At 46.8% G+C, this 22,141-nt stretch overlaps 2 protein-coding genes across 2 annotated transcripts in view; one reads left to right on the top strand and one right to left on the bottom strand.

The window, feature by feature from the left end:
• Raver2 (ribonucleoprotein, PTB binding 2) overlaps nt 1-4,268 on the top strand; it is an 82,558-nt gene extending 78,290 nt beyond the window's left edge. Inside the window, exon 12 of the mRNA XM_021161577.3 lies at nt 2,065-4,268. Within this exon, the coding sequence (XP_021017236.1) occupies nt 2,065-2,211 (147 nt within the window). The 3' untranslated portion in view covers nt 2,212-4,268. The remainder of the gene's footprint in view (nt 1-2,064) is intronic.
• The window catches only part of Jak1 (Janus kinase 1), a 112,064-nt gene continuing 93,971 nt past the window's right edge, over nt 4,049-22,141 (bottom strand). Inside the window, exons 12-25 of the mRNA XM_021159432.3 lie at nt 18,341-18,447; nt 16,251-16,394; nt 15,453-15,540; nt 14,622-14,749; nt 13,586-13,721; nt 11,816-11,967; nt 10,685-10,835; nt 10,477-10,571; nt 9,419-9,611; nt 8,597-8,721; nt 8,005-8,177; nt 6,621-6,738; nt 6,146-6,256; nt 4,049-5,242 (exon numbers count right to left, since the gene is read on the bottom strand). Of these exons, the coding sequence (XP_021015091.1) occupies nt 5,147-5,242; nt 6,146-6,256; nt 6,621-6,738; nt 8,005-8,177; nt 8,597-8,721; nt 9,419-9,611; nt 10,477-10,571; nt 10,685-10,835; nt 11,816-11,967; nt 13,586-13,721; nt 14,622-14,749; nt 15,453-15,540; nt 16,251-16,394; nt 18,341-18,447 (1,817 nt within the window). The 3' untranslated portion in view covers nt 4,049-5,146. The remainder of the gene's footprint in view (nt 5,243-6,145; nt 6,257-6,620; nt 6,739-8,004; nt 8,178-8,596; nt 8,722-9,418; nt 9,612-10,476; nt 10,572-10,684; nt 10,836-11,815; nt 11,968-13,585; nt 13,722-14,621; nt 14,750-15,452; nt 15,541-16,250; nt 16,395-18,340; nt 18,448-22,141) is intronic.

Genomic DNA, 22,141 nt, shown 5'->3' with positions numbered 1-22,141 from the left:
TTTAAATTTTTTCTTACTCATTTTTAGTTACGAGTTTGTTTTTCTCAGACTACTGTGCTTGCTTCAAAACCTCCAACTACCATTGTTCCCCACTCACCAATCCTTACAAAGCTAGCCGTCTTTGATGTACTAAATCAGAATTATCCTTCTCCGCTGCTGTATGAGCCACAAGGGCATTTTTCATTTCCCATTCTTACTAATGTTTTTCTGTGACATTCAGGCTCACCTCTTCGGTCTCTGTTGGCTGGCTCTGGATGATATAGAGCCATTTGAATAACAACATCCAGTGTCTGCCTGGTTTGGGAGAATAAAGATGATCTAGACGGCTCTGTCTTTAAGAAACGGGTGAACCGGGTGAACCGTGGATTACCATGCAGCACAGAGAGAGGGAGGCATGGGGGAGCTCTGCCCACTGTGAGAGGTGTTTGCATCTTGCTCCTTGTGGCAGTTTGAATGTGCTTGGCCAAGGGAGTGGCACTACTAGGAGGTGTGGCCTTGCTGGAGGAAGTGTGTCACTGTGGGGTGGGCATTGAGACCCTCCTAGCCACATAGGAGACAGTCTTCTCCCGTCTGCCTTGGATGAAGATATAGAACTCTCAACTCCAGCAGTCCCATGTCTGCCTGGAGGCTGCCATGCACCTTGATGATAATGGACTGAAGCTCTGAACCTATTAAGTTAGCCCCAAATAAATGTTGTCCTTTATAAGAGCCACCTTGGTCATGGTGTCTGTCCACAGAAGTAAACCCTAAGCCACCCCTCATGTTTGGGAAAATCTCACTTGCAGAATGAGCTGCAGGTTAGCGGTTTTAGTGGCTAAGGTGGAGCCACCAGTATCTTTTCAATTGCTGGGAGATGCTGGGCTCAGCAGTGTGTGTGAGCTGGGGAAAAGCTGCCTACATTGTCACGTGTCAACCTAAGACTACTTTCATCTGTGTTCCTCCCCGCCCCCACCTCCACAGTTTCCAAGCAAATGCTATTCAGTTGTTCAGCTCTGTGAATAATCCCTTAGGGCGATGCCTCTCACCCTTCCTAATGCTGTGACTTCAGGTTCTGGTGACCCGCGACCATAAAACTTTGTTACTACTTCCTATGATTTTGCTACTGATAGGAACTGTAATATAAATATCTGATATACAGGATATCTGACCCAGGCTGAGGACCACTGCCTTGGACTCACTTAAGAGGATTGAGTGAGGGAGGCAGCCTAGCTGTTTAGTGGTCGGTCTGTCATTCTGCCATTTTTTTTTTTTTTTCTCTCCAAATGAAACCCAATGCAATGGCTATGCCACTGAGCAACCCAGGGGCTCTCATGTCTCTTCTTGACAGGATGATGGGAGGACAAAGGCCGACCCTGTAACACACCCTTTTTAAGGGTTTAAAGACACCGAATGTGAGAACTCTCCAGTGTTAGAAAGCTGACCCCCCTCCCCATCAGCTGTTCTCACATTGTGTATCTGGGCTGTTATAACGGCCTCAGCAAGCACCTCACACTTACTTGTAGGGAAAGGGCACATGCTAGGCTGCAGGCTATCATTCCAGACCAGACTCTCAGGAAGGGAGCCTGGAAATCTGATTATTTGGGGCCCCAAAGTTTTGAGATCACCATTACTGTTGGTAGTGCTATCATTTTCCCCGACGCCAGTCTGACGAGTTCTTGCACACAGTCGCTGGGCATACTTAACGTGATTCCCCACTTGTTAGCCTGCATCCTCCATCAGAACCAGGTGCTTGGTACTGCTCTTCTGCCTCAGGTGTGAATAGGGCCAGTTTCCTTCTCCCACATCCCAGAACTGAGGTGAGGGCTCAGAGGTCCGGCTTGTAGTTTGTAAAGGTTCTAGGTGGGACTGGGGTGCTGGGGTGGAGTGCAGGGCCTCTGGCATGCCAGAGGCTGCTCTTCAACCGAACCATACCAGGCTCTCCACGGGTGACTTTATAGAGATTTGAAAGTCTAATTCCTGTGACGAAGGTGGTTTTCTATTTCTTCTCGGTTTTGGGATTCTGTCCTCACACCAACTGAGGATAGCATGCTTTTCTCACGGACATCTTCACTGACTTTCTCACAGGCGTCCTCCTTGAGGAATGAGAAGCGAGGCTCCTCCTATCTCATCTCTGCCCCAGAAGGAGGCCCGGTAGAACTTGCTGGCCAGCACCCTCAGGACACCGGAGTGAGCTACACAGAAACCTACTTGAAAAAGAAGCGTGTGTACTAAGCTCCGTGTCTCCTGCCCGCCTGCTGCGGTCCGGTCTGGTCCACCGCGGCACCTGCTGCTCATCGCTGCCTTAACTTCATTCACACTAGCCATATCCTTTCAATACGGGTGTCTGACTTCCCAGAAGGAACTGTCATGCAGCAGGCAGATCAGCCAAATACCCACCTAGCAATAAGAAACACCACTGGCCGAGGGCATTTCCACTAGCATTAGATGTGTCTTAATCCACGTGATAACGACTCCGCTCACAGGAGAGTCCGCATTCCAATAGTCCTTGTTTCGGGCCTGGGAACAATTTTGACATCATATATAAAGTCTGAAGCAATAACTGGGAAACTGTTTTGTTTCCTTAGCCTTAGAATGAATTTCGTATAAGCCAATGTGCATTTACCTTACTCTCCCCTAAGAATAGTCTCATCTGTAGTCTTTCCTTAAACTGCAAGGGTGGCGGTACCACCCAGTGATGACGACAGATGCTCGTCATGCAGACTCCATTAGCTCTACAAAGCCACATAATCCCAACCCAGGGGCAGAGTGAAAGTGATGTGACTTCAGATGCCTCACTTCCGGAGTATCATTTACCATATATACCTTTTGTGGAAAACAAAGTATTTCAGGAAAAGTAACTTTTGTACATAATACAAGGGTTAGCAGAGTACACACTATAGGGCCACATGGAGTCCATCACCTATCTTTGTGCTGCCTGTGAATCAAGTGAGGACATTTCTAAACGTCTGGGGGTAGGGGAGGACTTACAACATGAAACTGCAGTTTCAATGTCCCCAAGATGATAATGGGAACACAGTGAGGCTTGCTCATTTACATATTATGAAGTTACTTTTGTGTCACAATGGGAACTGAGTAGCCTCGAGAACCACAGAGCCTGCAATGGCAGGGGTGTTTACTCTCTTGCCGTGAAGGTCTCGTCCCTAAACAGGGCCGAGCCCCGGCAGAGCAATGCACACAGCCTTTCCTGAGGGAGGCCGTGGACAGCGTGGGGCAGTTCTGAGCTAACAGGCTCTACCTCACTCTGGTTTATTACTCATTCTTTGGTAGTTGTTAAACTGAAAGGAAATGGCCATTTAATCCAATTCACTTCTGAAAGAACACTTGTCTTTATTAGTCTGGCTTTTGACTTCACCCTTTGCCGAAGAAGATCTTGGTATTAAGTGAGCAACCTTTTTCCATCTAAAAATTTCTATGTGTTCATTGTTAAGAGACTATAACTGATGAAGTGTAGGGTCTCAATGATCCTAGATCAGATCATTAAAAAACCTTATTTGGAGGACTTATCATTTTTGACTGATATAGCTCTCCAGCATTAATTATAAAATCTAAAACTGGTACATATGTTACATGTTTTATAATGAATTTTACCTGGTCTAATTTATTGCATATACCAGCTTTCATTGAAAAAACTGGTGGCTAAAAAATGAAAGGAAGACCGTCCTAGCATGCTTCCTATAGGTGAGGACCAGGGTGAGGTCATGCAGATGACTAATGGTGTGCTCGGACCCTGCACCTCCTGCCTCTGGCTGCAGCTCTCAGCCTCTGCAGGACTAAGTCACAGAATAGTGGAAGCTAGTGACTGCCATCTGGGAGCTGCAGGGTGAGGAGGAAGCAGTGGAGGGAACTTAGAGACACTTCACATTCCATGTGGGTCCTCTACTGTGCCAGCCTGTGCCCGTTATTACAAGACAGAAGTGCAAATCAAGTGATGTTAGTACAAGGTCATTACAACCAACCCCCCAAAGTCTACGCTGTTAGTTTTCTGTGTCAGCTAATGGTTTGAAATGCTTTTCAAGATGCAAACTTAATATTAAAAGGCATATGCATGTGAAGTCTTTAGTATGTTTATTGTATAAAGAGTAAACAAAGTGCATATAGAGCGAGACACAGGTTTGACGTAAACAGGGCTATGGTGATATACAGCAACTAAACCAATTTAAATGGCAACTGTACTACTGTTGCTACTAAACTGATATTGAATTCTTTGGGAAAAGGGCTCAAAAGGTGAAAAAATATCAAACAAGTATTAAACAGCATTAATAAGTTTGCCAGACTCTTGGTCATGAATAACTTTGTGGCTCACATTGAATCATAAAGTGAACGTTGTTGATTACCTAGCTACCTCCACGTCAACCAAGAACTACCTAGTGAATTCTGAACTTCAGTCCGGTGGGCCAAGCTGGGTCTTCCTTTTTGTAGTTTCGCAGTATAGGGTGATGTCTCCTGTTTACAACACCGTCGGCAGCTTGCCCCAGGGGATCATCAGGAAGGAGTATGTACTGACAATCTTAAAGGTGGATGTGACAGCATCCAGGTCAGAGGAGTCTGCCTGATAGAAAGCAGCTGTTCAGGAAAACACAGGCGCACAGGTCTAGTTCTCAAGAAGTAACATGCAGAGTGTATATGCCAGGCTCCCTCCTGCAGCACAGGTTTGCCCCACAGTGGGTACCAGTGCTTAAAACTGCAGTCCTACAAGGTAGCAGGAACAGACCTTTTTTTTAATAGAAATAATAGTATACTAAGTGGTATCTACATGCTTGTACTATCACTGAATAGACATTGAGATTTCAGGGCAAGGAAGAGTGTCAGCCAAGTCCACAAGTTTTTATCTGAGATCAATATGCCAGCGGCACAGTGCCGGATGTCCTTTGCTATGCAGCTGATCATTCGGTTGTTCCATAAGGAGTGCTTAGGCACAATCTAGTCTTTTGGTTGTCACTATTCATCACTACATTTAAGATGTTACCCCTTTAAAGAGAAAGTTCCACACATTGAGTGACAGTGTGACATAGGCATATATGTGTAACTCGAGTATTTGCTGAGGGACTTTAGAGGCAGAATACAAACTTTTCACTTAAAAAACGTTTTTAAATGGCTTGGGAGAGAAGGAGTTGATAAATGGGAATTTCAATGTTGCTCATGCTTCTTATTTTAAAAGTGCTTCAAATCCTTCAATGAGGCTCTGAAAAGTAGTCCGGTTAGATGGTTGGAATTCCCAGCATTTTCTCATGAGCTGATAAACCTATGAAAAATAAAAGCAAGAACAGTATGAATAATGTCAGAACAATAAGAGGCTGGAAAGTTGGCTTGGGTGGATCAAGTACTTGCCCCACGAGTATAACTTAGAGTTCAGAGCATGACACACATTTTAAAAGGTGAGGCATGGGTAGCAGCTGTAAGGCAAAGTCAGAGGGACTAACTCCAGGGAGACCCTGCCTCAGCAAACAAGACCGGGACAACCAAGGAGACACATCCGTCAATCTCTGGCGTCCATAAATTATCAAGAATAAGTTAGAAACTGTTGTTCTTTAACAAGACTAAACAACTGAGTATTTGAGTAACTTAAAATGCAGAAAATAATAGTTCATAAATGGTATTATCATTTGTTTAACTCACAGGTTAACTGATTTTCAACAAAATCCAGGTCACTATTGTGGCCCGGTGAGAGGGCAGGGAAATTACTAATCTGCCTGCCCCCTTCCCCACCACTGCACCTGCCTCTGAGCAGACAGTGCTGAGTACCTAAGGAGCCTGGTGCAGAAAGGCTTGATCCAGTTTACAATCTAGAAAACTGAAAATGCTAGTGAGTGGGGAAAATGTCTTCAGGCAATGGCAAGACCTCATCACATGTGCTCTTCTGGGAAGGCAGACATGCACGGTATGGAGGCCACAGCTCCCTGAGAGGAGCCTTGCTTGAGCAGCAGTATCATCCCCCGCAGGAGGGATTTCTCTCATGTCTTACCCAAGTGGATGCTGTAAACTGAACCTAGGACCTCTGAAAGAATAGCGAGTCCTCTTAAGCAAGAGCCAACTCTGTAGCCGGTGTAAGGGCCTTCTGTTCTATTCCTTCCCTCCCCTGCTGGATAAGTCAAGCTGTAAAGACATTCAAAATGCAGTTTCCCTCCCAGGAAGGGGACACAGCTACCTCATCAGGACAGTTGGGTGGACATGGCAGACGCTTCCCTTCTTTCAGAGTATTCACAAGCCGCGTTACTGTCATCTGGCCATGAGTTGGGCCTATCATTTTCAGGAACAACTATGTAAAATAAAACCAAACAAAATTAAGGTGAGCTTTCAGAAGTAAGAAGAAATTAAAGCAACAAAGCTTTTTTCTTCCATAACTTCAAATGAAAATCTAAAACCCTTATTTGTGATCTCAAGGATTGGTCCATAACAGCACATCTGAGGGGACCAACCACAGCTGTCAGTCGTACGAAAACAAAGCCCCTACCCAATGCTCAAAGCATATCATCCTCTCTTGTGATGACCTCACCCTAAAAACCTGAGTCATCTTACTGAATTTTGCACTTGTGAAGGCAAACTTTGCCAGACCGTGTGAGATAGCATGCTGTAACCCTCTCCATATGGCACACTGACCAGAGGTAGCAGTTAACACTTACGGCCATAGGACTAAAATCTGAGTCACAGTAAGTGAGCAGCTCGTGCAGTGTCACTCCAAAAGACCAGACATCAGAGGCGATATAAAATTTACACTGGATTAAACATTCCGGAGCGTACCTGAAAGGAAAGCGGGGAGTGAGCCTTTAGTTCCTCCAAAAAAGGAGAGGGCCTCAGGAAAGCCATTTCTCTGTTCTTCAGAATATAAGTCACGTGCCTCTGAGGGACTCTGGCATGCATGCTGCCACAGTGCACACAGCACACAGGGAGCGGCAGCCCAGAGGCTCACAGCAGCATCTTAGTTGCCCTTAAACGAGATATGTGTGTTCCTCGTGTCCCAGGGGACATTCTTTTAGAGAGGGAACAGTCCCCTGAAGATGAACTCCAAGTTATATCCCTGTAAGCTAGGAGTCAGCACCCTCTCTGGCATCACTATTTTGGTGAGTGATACCCAAATGCTCATACCAGGTGTCAAGGCATCCCAGAACTGGTTTCCTGAACACTCCTCAGACAAATCCACTTCCTCCTGTCCCAACCTGTCCTACCTGGGCTACTGAAGCAGCTGACCCAGGTTCCCTTGTTCCTCTCCATGGTGACCTTCAGTACAAACTCTGTCCTTCAACTCTGGTCAAGTCCTGATGCTCTGACTCAGCCACCCCCTACAGCACTGCCCAATGAATGACACACTTGGTTTCAGTTCCCCTCTTATCTGTCAGCAGAACAGCAGAGCTCCAGCCATGCCCCCTTTCCTTCAGCTTTTACCCAATCACACACAGCCTTTCAAACCCATGCCTGAAGCCTGTGCCACTGCCACACTAAGATGGCTGCCTCACCCATAATTCAGGATTCACTGGCACAATCAAGGGCCTCAAAAACACTTCGTTTTTAAATGAGGAAGGAAGACTATGGATAGGCTTTGCTGGTGGAGAAGGCTCCATGTCTGCATGAGAGGCATCAGGGTACACAGGCAGCTTTCCCCAGGAAGGTGTTCCAGACTGAGAGACCCTAGTGGTCAGGGCGTGGCTCGCTAACTACAATAACTAGTGGTTCCTAAAACCTAGCCAAGTATCTATCCCTCTTGCAGGATCTCCCCAACTATGGCAATGTGTACCTGTGGCCCTGCAATCCCTCCAGGGCTTCTACACGGATGTATTAAGAAAGAGCCAGCCTCTTCCACCTGCTCACAGCTATGAGAACTGTGGTGGGTGTGGCTTGCTCACATGAAGCTACAGAGGCTGAAGTGATGATGGCCAGACTCTCCCACTCTCCAAAAGCTTATGCTAAACCTCAGCTGTTAGCAGAGCAGCTGATACGCACCCAAGCACAGCTTCAAGAGCCTTCAAGACAATGCTAAGCTCCAAAGCACTGCCAAGCTGGTTTACATACCAGAACACTGGGCTGTCCCGGTCGTCCTTGACTGTGTAGTACTCCTTATCGGTTTCAATTGCTTTGGTTAAACCAAAGTCTCCGATCTTCACTTGATGCTCACTCTCAACAAGGACATTTCTTGCTGCTAAGTCCCGGTGAACGTATTGCCGAGAACCCAAATAGTCCATCCCCTAAGAGAAAAGTGTGGCTCAGGCCCATTGCGAAGGGATATGTGCTGTTGATAACCCACAGTCCGTCCCCTAAGAGCAGTGGGTCAGACCCACTGAAAAAGTCACTTCAGGTTGTGTTGTTGTTTTTTTTTTTATCTTCCACAGCACAATTAGGAAAAAAGAAAGCCATTTCATCCCCATATCACTAACAGTTTTTGTTGTAAAATTAAACAACAATAATAATAAAAAAGGTCCAAGTAAAGCCGTTGGACCTAACAAGCCCACTGCTCATGTTTCATGCAAATGGTGCACAGTTAAAAACACAGTTTACTTACTACAGGCTCCCACTGAGGTCTAATTACTAACCATTTCCCCGGTACAGAATGCCTACTTTAAAAAAAACAAAAAACAGGCTGTCTCTTTCTGTTTGGTGTTTTTACCTTACAAATCTGGATGGCGTATTTTAGCTGCTGTTTGAGGTTGATTTTGTTCTTATTCTTTGGCAGATATTCCTTTAGGCTCCCCGAAGGCAGAAACTCCATGATGAGCTTGATACCATTGCCTCCTATTTAGGAGAAAGTCGCATCAGATGAGGCTGCAGAGGGGATGAGCACGGGGCTCTGTAGACAGGGCCTGGGGGTGGAAGGTCAGCCTAGCCCCCAAGCATGGGGAAGAAGAGCCTATCCACAGGCACAGACACTTCAGTGATAAACAGGAGTCATAGCCCCAGGGGTCCTGCCTCATCAGGGTACTGCAGTCCTAGTGCTTTGTGAATCTCTAGACAAGCGATCAGTTTTAAAATCATAGCCCATACCCTTTATTACCAGTTTAAAGCACATGCATGACTGCCTTGCAGATAAGGTACAGTATTAGTAAACATGACTACTAAGTACTATTTGCTTCCTTAGTTTCAATAAGGACAAAGCAGAAGGCCTTAGGTAGCACTAGATCAGAAGACGAAAGGGGGTGAGTACTTTAACTTCCTTGTGGCACCAGTGTGGCTATCTGGGATGGTTCCCAGCATTATGCGTGGATCTGAAAGACAAAGTTCACATCCTGCGGCTGAGAGAGAGAGCTAGGTAGCTCTAGGCAGCCTCCCAGGAGGCCTGCAGTTGTTAAGGACCTTGTTGTTGTGAGACCTGAATGTCTGACAGCCCACAGGAGCTGGTAAAGATGAAGCTGAGGACTGCCTACCAGCAAATGCCCTTAGGACCCAGAGAGCCACTGGACCTTTATCTCACAGTCCAGTGAGCACAACATACCGTCTTCCATGCAGATTCCTTTGTACTTCACAATGTTCTCATGGTACAGGTTCCGTAAGATCTCTATCTCCTTCTTCAGATCAGCTATGTGGTTACCTCCACTCTCAGGCTTCAGGGACTTGACAGCTACCTGTTCCCCTGTGTTGTCTCCCTCAGGATCATATCTGCAGAGCTCAACCTTCCCAAAGTGACCCTGGAAGGAAGATGTCCATGCTATCAGAGATGCCCAGACAAGCTAGATACGCTGAGGAAATGCCTTGTTCTCAGGCTGTGTCTCTCAAGGCCACAAGCATCTCCTCGGTCTGATCTTCTGACTCCTCTCAGCTCAGCTCATCCTCACTTGACTCACTGACCTCTGCTACTGAGCAAAGACTAAGAAAGCAGCCGGTGACTAAGAGACCACTTTACCCATCAATCCCAGTTTCTAAGACAGTGTACTCTCCAGCAATGAGTCCACCTCTGCATTCGGAGGACAGCTGAGACATTCTTTCATAGTCACAGGTCCATGCTATAGGACAGGCTAGCAGGGCTGAAAAGAGCATTTGCACAGGGGCTCTTCAAATCCCAAATATGCCACTTAGCAGTATGAGGATGACGGACGAGTGTGAAAATGTCCAGTACAGATGCTGTTAGTCCAGTACAGTCATGATGTTAAGTGAGCGTCTGAGAATCTATCTATATGAAAACACCAACCCAGGAACTCCCGTGGTCACACTAGCTGCTACTCAAAGGAAAACCTGTGACTCATATCTTGGCACTCTCCTTATGTAAGGAATCACAGTATAATCTTGGAAGAGTCAGAGTCAGAGATGCTCCCTTTCAGTCTACATCTATACTTGGCCCTCCTCTACAGCACAGAGAAAAGTCAAGGTTCTTGAGGAAGCTGTCCCAGGTCCTGGGTATTGTAAGTGCATATAACTTGGAAAGGTCAAATGTCCCTTGACAAAGTGCATTAAGGTGCTTCTCTTAAAACCTCTGACAAAGGACAAAGGGGAATATGGCAGCTGTCCATGCAGAAAAGTAATGCAGACAGAGGCTAGAGCCCAAGTGTAACTTGCCTCTCCCAAGTCACGAATCCTTTTCAGGAACCGCTTTTCAAAGTGAGTGGGGTCCACCTCTGTTGTTGGCTGCTTTTCTGAAACAATGTCTGGATCTAAGTGAAGAAAGAGACAAGGAAACAGATTAGCCTCCAAGCAGTAACCAGGACTGCCACCCTCCCTGGCCCAGCAGTCTTTGAGGCTGGGACTGGTCCTGGTCCAGACTCACTCTGCTCCTCCAGCTTGTTAATGTCCCTCATGATGGCTCGGAAGAAGGGTCTCTGGTTGGGATCATAGTTCATGCAGCGAGTCATGAGGTCAGCTAGCTCCTTGCAAGATGGAGTCACAGGCCTGCAGCGGCTTTCATAAAACCTCTCTTTCTGTAAAAGAGAACGACAATTGAGAGACCAAGTAACCACCCTCAGACCTTCGACTCTACACCATCAGAAACAACTGCCAATCCCTATTTCAATCCCCAATGTCTCTGCCAAAAGGCAAATGTCCTCAGTGTGGGGTTTCAGTGGCCTTTTTCCAGTATGAGGAAACCACAGTCATGGCAGTGACATATCCCAGATTCAAGGAGAAAGGGTAGCACCTCCCACTATCAAGGCGCTGTGTTCTAAGGAAAGCCCGGCAGCTTCTCTGGAATTGTGTGGGAACAAGCAACAGCCTTCCTGATCCTTCTCACTCACCCACTAATTCCAATTACCACACTGCTCAGAAATAAACCAGACATGCTTACCCTACAAAGGTATTCCCTGCCGAGTCAGACAGAGCAAACAGTGTAAATACCACAGTAAGTGAGCTACAGAAGTCAGCGCTGGACAAGATAATTAACTCACTAAGTTCCCATGAGGAAGTGCTCACACAACAGTAAAATTTAAAACTACATGTACACCATGCCAAAGTCATAGCAGTCAGTCAGGAATGGCACAGTTATAAATGTCTGTATTATTTTAAAGTCAAAAATAATATCACTTTCTAAAACTAAGTGAAATCCCCGTCTTTCATTTCCATGCTGTAGCTGGACTGCAGAAGCACTGTAAGCAACTCATTAGTTCCTGCACCGTGCTTACCTCCCTGCACGCCTTAGCAGTCCTCAGGGGAAGGCCCAAGCCTCAGTCCTGTCTAGGGCAGTCAGTACACACCAGGAGCTCCACATCATTTAAACCCTCGTTTTTATACTGCAGCTGAGCAATGCCTGTCTACCTTCCTAAGGACTCGACAGAGGAGTCATGACTTATTCCCGTTTTATGGAGCCGAGGCTGAAGAAGGTTACTTACATTTGTAAGATGACAAAGCTCACAGGCCCATGAGCATCTGAGATCTTACCCACCTCAGTCTGGAAACAACCGCTCACCTCAATGAGGGTCTTGTCTTTGAGAGGAATCTCTCCATTGTAGCAGATTTCCCAGAGTGTGGTGCCAAAGCTCCACTTGTCAGCAGCCACACTCAGGTTCTTGGAGTCTTCAACACACTCAGGAGCGATCCAGGGGATTCGCTCTATGCACTCTGGAGAAAGACAACAGACCCACCTATAGACCAGCTCCTGGGACCACCTTATATGCAAAACACTGCCACTGCAGCTACAAGGGTGGGCCTGCAGCCTGCATAATTCCTGGCTACAGAAGTCCTATGGTGAATCCAACACACAGCAACCTAGGTGGTCTGATCAAGGCCAGCACAAAGGCTACCCCACAAGCTTCCCCTGAAGGGCCATCTTTTAAAACCTGGTGTCAAAAACAGCAGAACACCACAGGACAGAGCCAGCACGGAGCAAGTGTCTGAACAAAGGCTAGGGAAAGAAAAAGGGAGGAGTGGGGAGGAAGTCCAGCATGCAGAGGCAGGCGGCTACCTACACACATCCCACTCTATGGTTCAACACTGTTAATGTTAACTTTAAGTGTATTTCCTTCTTTTCAAGAGGACAGAAGAACATATTTAAAGTTAAAATTTAAAAAGCAGCCACATATCTCTTTCTCCTGATAATGTCTCAGGCTTCATTTTCTGGCTTCCTCTAACCAAGGCCAGAGCCAGCAATCTCAAAGAAGCTTTTGCCATGTCCCCTGGAAATGTCTTTACTAATGCAGTGACCTCCACAGAGCAACCTCCTAGTTATCAAGGAAAGTGGATCAGCAGTGTGGCTCCTGAGCCTGGATCGGACTCAAGCCCACTTAACCTTCCCAAACCTCTTAATCTGTCCTGCACAGCTATGCACCAGTGGCCTGCCATAGGTACCTCAGAGGTCTACAACAGCCACATGAAGCACAAACAACTTTCCTGAACTAGGTCTTACCCCCAAATCTACTCTGGATTATGGGCATCACTGGATTCCAGGCCTCTCTGCTTACACTAGAATCATCAATGATTCACCAAGGTCAAGACCCTTGACAGGGGTGTCTGCCCAAGAATTACTGAATGATTGCTACATGATACCCACAAATCAGGCTCCAAAGAACAAAAGATTCCTGCTCTCCCTCTAAATAGTGGGTATTTAGGGCCATTTCAGGGCTTATTCTCCGTCACAGTTTCTACTCTCTTACTGCATGATTGCTAAGTTACTAAAACTCAACGATGAAGGTGGCAGCAGCTTTGACAGACCAGGTCCCTGAGGCTGAACACAGCCTGGGAAGCACTAGCTTCAGGTCTTGACTCCAGGGGCTGCTGTTCCTTCTAGAGCTGATAACTTGACATAACTTTATCTCCTGCAAGGGTGACAATCTCCGCAGTCTCTTGATTAAAGGTAATGTGCTAACTTCCAAACTGCCCAATGGCTACAGCCAGGTTCCAGAAGACACAGTGGAAGATCCAGGACATCTGGCTTCTGCCCAACACCAATCTGACCATTTCACCATGTCACCAATGGATGCTGTGCTATGCCAGCACCATTGACACAGCCCCTTTACCACAAGGACTAGAAAGTGTTGACTAGGCTGTTGGGTTCTACCCTCCCTCTGTACTACAGCCTGCCCAGGGCACAGCAGCAGCAACTGTGCACCTGTCTGCTGGCTCCCTTTCTAAAGGGAGGCCCAGCACAGCACAGCTCTTCTTGTTGCTGGTGGTCAATGCCTGGTGGAGAAGGAGATAGTGGAGATGGATGGGGGATGGAAACTGGGACCCAGACACATACCTTGCCTGGTCAGCACAGAGACTGGGATGCCAGGGTCACTAAGCTTGATGAACGGGCCAATGTCACTGTCAATGCCCTCTCGGGCCAGAAGCAGGTTTTTAGTGCACACATTTCCATGGACCAGGTCTTTATCTTCCTGTAGAATAAAAAGGGTCTATGTAGTAAGGCAGCCTTGTCTTCTCTGTCCACACCCTCTGTTTCTTCCCACAACCCTGGCCCCACAGATCAGCTCTCTCCACTCCAGCCACAGCAGACCCCACAGCCTGGTCCACCCATGAATTCTGCTTGAGATATCTCCTGTAATGTTCCTTGGTCAGCAAAACAGAGACAATGGCAGAGCATGCCTCACAGACTCTGTGCACATTAGACTATGTAAAACCTGCCGCAGCTGGCCCATGGTATGTGTGCCCACAATGTTAGCTCTAATGGACACAGTGTTTTTCCTGTATTCATTCAGTGTACTAAATAATAGCTTATCTTGACTGTCACAGCAGGGAAGTGAGAACCCCAACTGAGGATTGCTTCCACCAGGTCGGCCTGTGGGGGCATCTTCCTAATTGCTGATTGATGTGCCACTGTGTACCACCACCAGCCAAGTATTAGAAACACCCAAGCAGCCCCAAGGAAACAAGCCAGTAAGCAGCTTTCCTGTGTGGTCTGTGTTCCAATTCCTGCCTTGGCTTCTCTCAATAATAAGTATGTAAGCTAAATACCCCCTTTCCTCCTCAACTTGGTTTTTGTGTTTTATCCTTAGAAAAGCAAACTAAAGCAGTCCTGCTCCTCCTCCTGCTGTATAATACAGTCAGTCTCCAACATGATATCATTTTCCTCTAGGCAAGAGTCATAAGAAAGCCTACACTACAGTGCCCATGCACACAGAACTCTTTCCTTCTGCCTGGAACCTGGCACCAGGGAAGCAGGTTCCCTTCTACCTGCTTACCAATACCCCTCACCTGCAACCCCTTCATGCCCACTCTCCCTAACCCCAAGAGAACACTCTAGGTCCTAATGGGGATCTACACAAAAACATTCTTACCAAGTAACTCAGGGCACTGGCCAGCTGTTTGGCAACCTTGAACTTCCAGGGGGTAGTAAGCACATCACTTTTCCGGTGCATGAAGAGATCCAATGGCCCCCCCTCCACAAACTCTTCCACCATGATATCTGCAGACACAAAAACAGCCACCTCTGGAACCTGCTGTCTATCTAGAGGGAATTCTCTCTCACCTTAAAAGACTGCATCTATTTATGTACAAACAGCAATACTTACCTCTCCCAGGGACCTTGGGACATGGGTGATTTGTTAAACAAGGCATAGAAGGCCTTGGCACAAAGCTTCAGAACACTGGCTTCACCACTGCTACATTATAGATAGCACCATACACTGCAGCACAAAGTTAAGCCTGCCCATAGGACAGAACTTCCCTCCAATACATGTCTCCAATGTGAACGAACACAAGAGTAGCCAGCACTACAGAGTTTAGAGATCAAAGAGCTGGGGTTTAAAACAATATAAACCTCTCTTTCCTGGACCTTCCTATGGGGATTCAGAGCAGAGGTTCAGAACAGGTGAGCTGGCAGGAGTCTCTTCAGCAGGCTCTCCCCAGCTCAGTCAGGTTCACACGCATCACCTTCCTCAAGACCTGCCTCAAGCCCTCACTAGACTGCCTCACGTCTACACACTTGGGCCCAGAGTGGCAAGAGCGAAATGTTAAAGAGTGAAACTGAACCAGAGCCACCACTGACCTCCACAAATGGCCTTGATTTCTCCTATAAACAGAAGGCAAAAAGCCCAAGGCGTCTGCATAGTACCCACCCACCACCCCAGCAAGGGCCAGCCATCCTCTTCAAGGAAGAACAAACTTACTCTCCACGTCTCGGACACACACGCCGTAGAGGTACACAATGTGTTTATGAGAAACTTGTCTCATCATGCTAGCTGCCTCAAAGAAGGCCTGTGGGAAAAAAGAACAAAGAGATGTATAGCCTCATACCTGAACTGCTAAGGGACCATCCTTCAGTGGACCCCAGAAGCTACCTCACCACTGTCACCTCCCACACTTGAATACTGTTCTTCTGGCTGTCATGGACATGCTTTGACCTCTGGGCCACTCTAACTAAGGCATGGGATATATTTAGAAAATCCAACAATGCAGAGTAAGGCTGGTGGGATGAGCTTCCTCCCAATGTTCCTACAGCCACTAGGTCCACCTTACTCTCATCTAAATGCCGTGAAATACAAGGCCTACTACTATGTTAGAACAAGCAGGCAGCCACACTTCCTGCTCCACACTTATCGTGTTGGTTCTCTCTAACAGTCTGAGAATTCCTGGTCAAGTCATTTGACTCCTTTGGACGTTCATGTTGCTAACTATGTGGGATCCTGGGAAAGCCCTTCAGAGTTGTGAGACCACTCTGCTCTTTCCAGAGAGCCACAGCATTACACAAGGGCTTTTGGTATCAGGCAAGGGCACAGGACAGGTCCAGGAGGCCGCCGCCTCCTCGGCATCGTTCTTCCCTCACTACTCTCACTCCGCCAGCCTGGCTAAGGCAGCACGGAAGGGAGGAGGAACTCTGAAAGACAAGGCTGGGAATACATGGCCAAAAAGCAAGGAGGTTTCCCCAGTCAACTCACTCCCCAGCTCCAGAGAAGGAGCACACTTGCCAGAGAAATGTCCCGGTGGCTGGGGTCTAGGACTTTGAGGATCACTTTTATCTTCTTCTCTTCAGCAATTCCTTCCTCATCCTTGTAGTCCAGCAGGGTCCCAGAATAGATATGTGTTCTTGTGCCTCTGCCAAGGTGCTCACCCTGAGGAAGGAAGCAGAAAGCCATCTCTTCCACCATGCCTTCATGATGGCTCAGGTCAGGGCTGAGTTTTCAATGGGATACTGAACACAGTGGGACAGGGCCAGGGCATCCCCTAGAGTCCTCATCAGGTGTCTAGAAAAACACAAAGCTCCTGGGCATGCACAGCACTGACATTTCCTTGACCCAGTGACAACCCTGCTCCTGAAAAGTGGCTTGTTCTCCATCTCAAGAGTCGCCTGTAGCCCAGCTGTAGTCTATCACAAACCTGTGAACAGTATCTAACAGCCAGCTCTCCAGAGAGACTTATGGAGTACTCTGCCAGATGGCATCTCTACTCTCAGGCTTGAGGAAAAAGTAAAGGAGCCTTCATCCTCTCGCTCTGATGCTTCCTGGCCTTCAACTAAGATGTATTCCTTCATGGTGCTTGATCTCAGCCTAGCCTCTGTAAATGGAGTAATAATGGCACCTGCTTTGCAATGTAGTGAATCGAGTAAGGAGCTTAGGTTTATAAGGCTTCTGCTATAGACACACAGTGTGCAGGAACTTGACTGCTCAGCCTGTGTGTTCCGTTTCAGAGCCTTTCAGTACATGCTCCACTCCCTGCCCCACCACTTAGCAGCACCCACCACCAGGACATGCACAAGACACTTGAGAAGCATCAATCATGTTAGCATCAGCCCAAGCTGAGGGCTGCGCTGGGTTTTTCCTCATGTGAAAAAAGGTGACCATATGACCAGATGGATGAGCCCATGCACAGAATGATCTGTTTCTAAGGACCCTTCCAGAACTGAGTTTCAATACTTCTCATTTTTAATTTATAATATTTGAAAATCAAAATGTCATTCACAAAACATAATAATGTTGAGCTGCTAACATTAGCCCCACAAAGCTTGTAGACAGGAGCTCTTATGGAAGCTCTTGCAAACATAGAAAATGGATTGTGGTCGATATCTAGGAAGCCTGTTCCCTACAGAAAGAGACACCACTGTTAATCGGGTATATTAATTTACACAAATACCGCCACTTGTTATCTGTCACAGCAGAGTGGTCATTTATCCTCCCTGTCTGCTGTACTCTGGCAAAGTCCTGCAACTATTCATTAGAGCTGCATCTGTCATGAGGTGATCCATCAGCATTATGGGAAGCTGCATTCCCAGAACGTTCCATAAAAGGCATATGCTGTTAAGACAATTACTCTTCTCTAAAGAAGACTTAATTCCAAGGGCTAGGTAACAGAACCCACAAAGACCAATGTCCACGTCAGCACCCATCAATACAGTTCTCTCTGTCTGATCAGAGCCTTGGTGACTCATCTTCTGGGCCTCTGCTTTAGTGTCCTTCCCTAGGAAATGAGTTCTGCCCTTCCAAGACCAGATTTTACATAACCACACATGCTACTTAGGGTGGCAACTACCCGCAGATGTGTAAGCGCCTCTGTGGGTCTGGCTTAGTCTGGATATTCTGGGTAGCAAAGGCTATCCCAGGAGGGCTGGGGCAATGCTCTGAGCTCCCCAAGGGTCCCCTTTCTGAAGCCAGCTCTTGTTCTGCCCTGCCCTGCAGTCTTTGTTCTTCTCTCTATTCCTTTCTGAAGTCCCTTTTGAAAAAGCAGGACTGAGCACTATTACACAGCATTCTGTGGGGTGGAGACCATCAGCCCAGACTCCATTGAGACCAACCTCTATTGACATGTTAGTGATCCCATACCTCTACCCCAGGTAGTCCACACCTCCTCATCCAAATCCATCAAGGATTAGTCTCTCAGGGGAAGGCCATCAGCAAGACTGGGTAAAATGAAAGGTGGGCTTGCGTGGCCTTACCTCGTTGTTCTCTTTCCACTAGAATATCCCCAAAGCAGACTTTACCCACACACACATTTAAACCTCTAGGGGGCTCGCCTATGGGGTGTCAGGACCAAAGCTGGACAAAGACCCTTAGTGGGGACTTACTTGTATAATATCTTTCTTAAGGATCCGATCAAAGCTCAGCTGGCTCATGGAGTAGACAGGCTGCCACTCCTGGGCTTTCTTAGTGGCTACGAGCAGATTGGAGATTTCTGTGAAAAGATCAGAGAATTTTAAGCACCATTCTGCATTGGCATGGCTAGCATTGTGTGCTGAGCCATGGGGCTTACCAAACACAAGGGTTTGCTAGTTACATCATGAACAAGTCTGTATCGGGTAAATGCTTAATTCATACCCTCCAGGAGATCACAGGCTAATGACAGAGTCAACATGAGTCAGAAAGCACATGGAGAGCTACGATTTAGCCAGGGTTCACACGGCAGGATCTGAGGTGAGGGAAGGCTCCTTTGGGAAATGGCCAGGTGTAATGGCACATGCCTATAATCTCAGCACCTGAGAGCAAACAGTGAGTTGGAGAATAGCTTAAGCTGTCTCCAAAAGAATAATAAAACAAATGACAAAAGTCAGTCTCAAGAAGCTGGGGACCATGTCTGTCTCATTTTCTGCTCTATGCCTACAGCCTAGAACATAATGAATGCTCAACAAGTTACCAGGCTTTGTGTTTATCAAAACCAGGGCCTTGTGCATGCTTCTCAAGTACTCTATTTCCCAGTTCCCAACAAGACTTTGTTAAATGTAGGAAGCACCAGGGGTGAACTGAATGAGGAACACAAATGCCTTGAGGCTAGGGAACTCTGTGAAAAAGGAAAGTACAAGCTATATGCAGATGAAAGGGAAAGGCAACTTAGAATAAGGTTCTAGAAATCTTGCTACAACCTCACATGTGGCTTAGGAGTAGTCCATTTCCCAAACTTTCCTAAGATAAACAGCAAACACAATGCATGACCAGGTCTGCCAGGCCTGGGTTACATAGGATCTAAGGAATTTATCTTCTGTAAGCTGCCTTCCAAATTCAGACATAGTACAGAATCCTCTGGGAATCAGGTAGACCTGACATAGTCCCTGAATACACTGTGTACTTCCTTTAGCTGGACAAGTACCACTGGGGAAGTGACAACTCACAGATGATCTCCCTGTTCCACTTTCTTGCACGGGATGACAATGAGTTCTCTCATGGGAGTTCTAATTCTTGGATTCTGATAAGAAAGTTTCCAAAAATCTGTAGAAATTCCAAGGCACAGTTCACAGAACCCACACATAGACTAGTGTAAATAAACTGCTAAGCAATAGGTTATAACACTGGTTACAAGACTACAATAAGGGCCCTCAAATCTTCTTTTGTTCTGTTCTCATTCATACGGTCTGTTTTTTTGTTTACATTCATATGTTCTGTTTTCTCTATGCTGGGTACAGTTCTATAAGAAACTGTTAACTCCTGTGCCTCAGCTCAAGAGACAGGAATTGTCAACATCCTTATCTGTACTCTAGATCAGAACAAAGGCTCAAAGAGACTCAGCAACCTAACCACAGAGCTTGCTAAGCCAGAGAGGAAGGCTTCACAGAGCATCCAGGAACACTCTAGTCTGACTTTTCCTGGGGTACAAATCTAAGTATCAGAAACTGGCTTCAGTCATCTGGGTGCTCCTTTTTCTGAGCCCATTCCTTCCACAGTTCTCTTTTGATGCTAGCCTATTCCCTGGGAAAATACAATTTAAATAAACAGGCTCTGTTCAGCCATCTTGAGGAGGGAAAGGAGTCAAATACAATGAGGCTATTTGACTGGTGGCACGAGGGCAGACAGAGGCTGGTGGCTGACCATCTGGGAATCAGAGAGAAGGATGAGTGTAGAGTGGCTCCGGCTTGGTTATCTGTGTAGGGACCTGCACTACACTTGACCTGTGAGAGGGGGAGCCATTTCACCACATAAGGATGTTTTGTTCAAGAAAGCTGTGCCCTCCTCAGGTTGCTAAGTGAAACAGATGAGACCATGCCCAGAAGAGCTTTCTTTAGTATGCAGTAAAGGCTTCACTACTGGCAGCCACTGTCATCATGATCAACCACCACCTTAGTCTTCCACCAGAACGTTCCAGCCTTGTGCATCAGAATGCAGACATCTTCCACAAGGAGCAACTAAGTGGAAATCAGCATCACACCTGCCCGTCCTGAGGAGGCCCAGAGAATAGGTACTGACACATGTTCAGTGGTGTGCGGGCCTGAGTGCTGGGCCTGACCAAGGGCTTACTTGTCTATCATATGCTTCTGGCTGGCCTCCTGGCTTTTCCCTGCCTTTTCTCTATTCCACAAAGAGATGTATACTGCAGTGTAAAACCTAGATCAGAGTGTCTGGCTCTGGGAACCCTAGTTACAAGTGCAGAGAAACTGAGCAACCTGTAACGACACTCTTTGTGTCACACGTTCCTGATTTTAGCTCTTCTCTAATTTGCAGGTTCTGAGAACTAACACCAGAACGATCCACACTGGGCTCCTCAGCTTTCTCTCCCTCCCCTCAGATGAGATACCCCGTGTCTCAGAGATAGCTGACCACAGTACCTATCCCTATGCAAAGCATATGAAGATAGAATGGGGAGGACATATCAGTGTATTCAGGTCAGACAGGGTGTTCAAATCTCCAGTCTTTATTCAAGACTTTGGAGTCTTGGCCAAGCATCCTGAATTCTTCTGATAATTAAATGGTGTACAACATGGAAGGCCTTCAAACAGGCAGACCAAACACTCACTAAGATGCCAGGAGCCATTGCTATTATTCACTGTCACTACTATACCACTGCTGATGCCATCAGCTGCGAAGCCTTGAGCAATTCACTGAATATCCCTGAAACCAACTTCCTATGTGGAAAAATAAATAAATAAATAAAATAGTCACTACACTACTTTGAAAGTAGTAGGTACTGCTACAGTGGAAGCTACTCCAATATTATCACCCAATGGGACAATCCTGCACAAGATTTGGTGTGCATTCTAGGCTTCCCATGAATCACAGAGCAGTGAGTGAAAACTCAGACCTTCAGAGTTCTAAAGCAAGTGAGAAAAGTAGACAGAAGGCACTCTCAGTGCTCCATTTTAGAAGAGCCTCAGGAAAAGCCACACAGTATTCAATGCTGTTCCCCCATTCTTCCCTCCAAAGCTACTGGCTTCCAGATCTCTGCTGTTAGAGGTGGTAGCTGCATCAGAACCCTGATCAGCAACCGTCAAGTAAAGCACACCCTAGCCCCAGTCTTCTCAATTCCGTGGATGCCGTCTTCTCCCGGGGACCATGATCCCTAGGGAAGTTAGATCTTCTTTTAACACCAGAAGGGAGGTCATGTAAAAAATAAGACCATTGGGCTTTAAAGCCCTAAGGAGCTCTGAGGTTTCATGGCCAAGCGGCAGGTGTGTTTTCGCCCTTTGTGGCACACTGGCTAGCATGAAAACAAAGGCTGCAGTTACTGTGAGGCTGGCAGGTAACCCTATCTGATCAACAAGAACACAAGGCCTTCCTCTTTCACCAAATTCAGGAACTTGCCTTTTGCTGAGACTAAAACATAATCCACACATTGTAAACTCCAAGCCCTGGGCTAGAAGTGTAGCTCGGCAGAGGGTAAACACTTGACTTATGTGCATGAGGCCCTGGATTTAATCACTAGCACTTCTAGAAAACCCAAGCCCTTTCTACCTGTTCCTTAGGGAGACTCAAAGGTAATCCCTTAAAGAACAATATAGTCTCAAAGAGCCTGCTCCAAGGCTAGTGTCAAGAGCTTGTGTGCTGCCTTCTCTTCAAGGTCTTAGACTTCCAAGGACAGATCCAGCAAAGGCAAGACAGCATGTTGGGGTGCAGAAACAAAAACTCCAATATATGAGGATCCAGTATCTGGGGTTACCGTACTT

Source organism: Mus caroli, unplaced genomic scaffold, assembly GCF_978045245.1.
Source record: "Mus caroli unplaced genomic scaffold, Mus_caroli_1 scaffold_6, whole genome shotgun sequence".
NCBI classification, from domain to species: domain Eukaryota; kingdom Metazoa; phylum Chordata; class Mammalia; order Rodentia; family Muridae; genus Mus; species Mus caroli.
The sequence above is the reverse complement of the archived record's forward strand: the minus strand, read 5'-3'. Positions and strand labels throughout refer to the sequence as shown.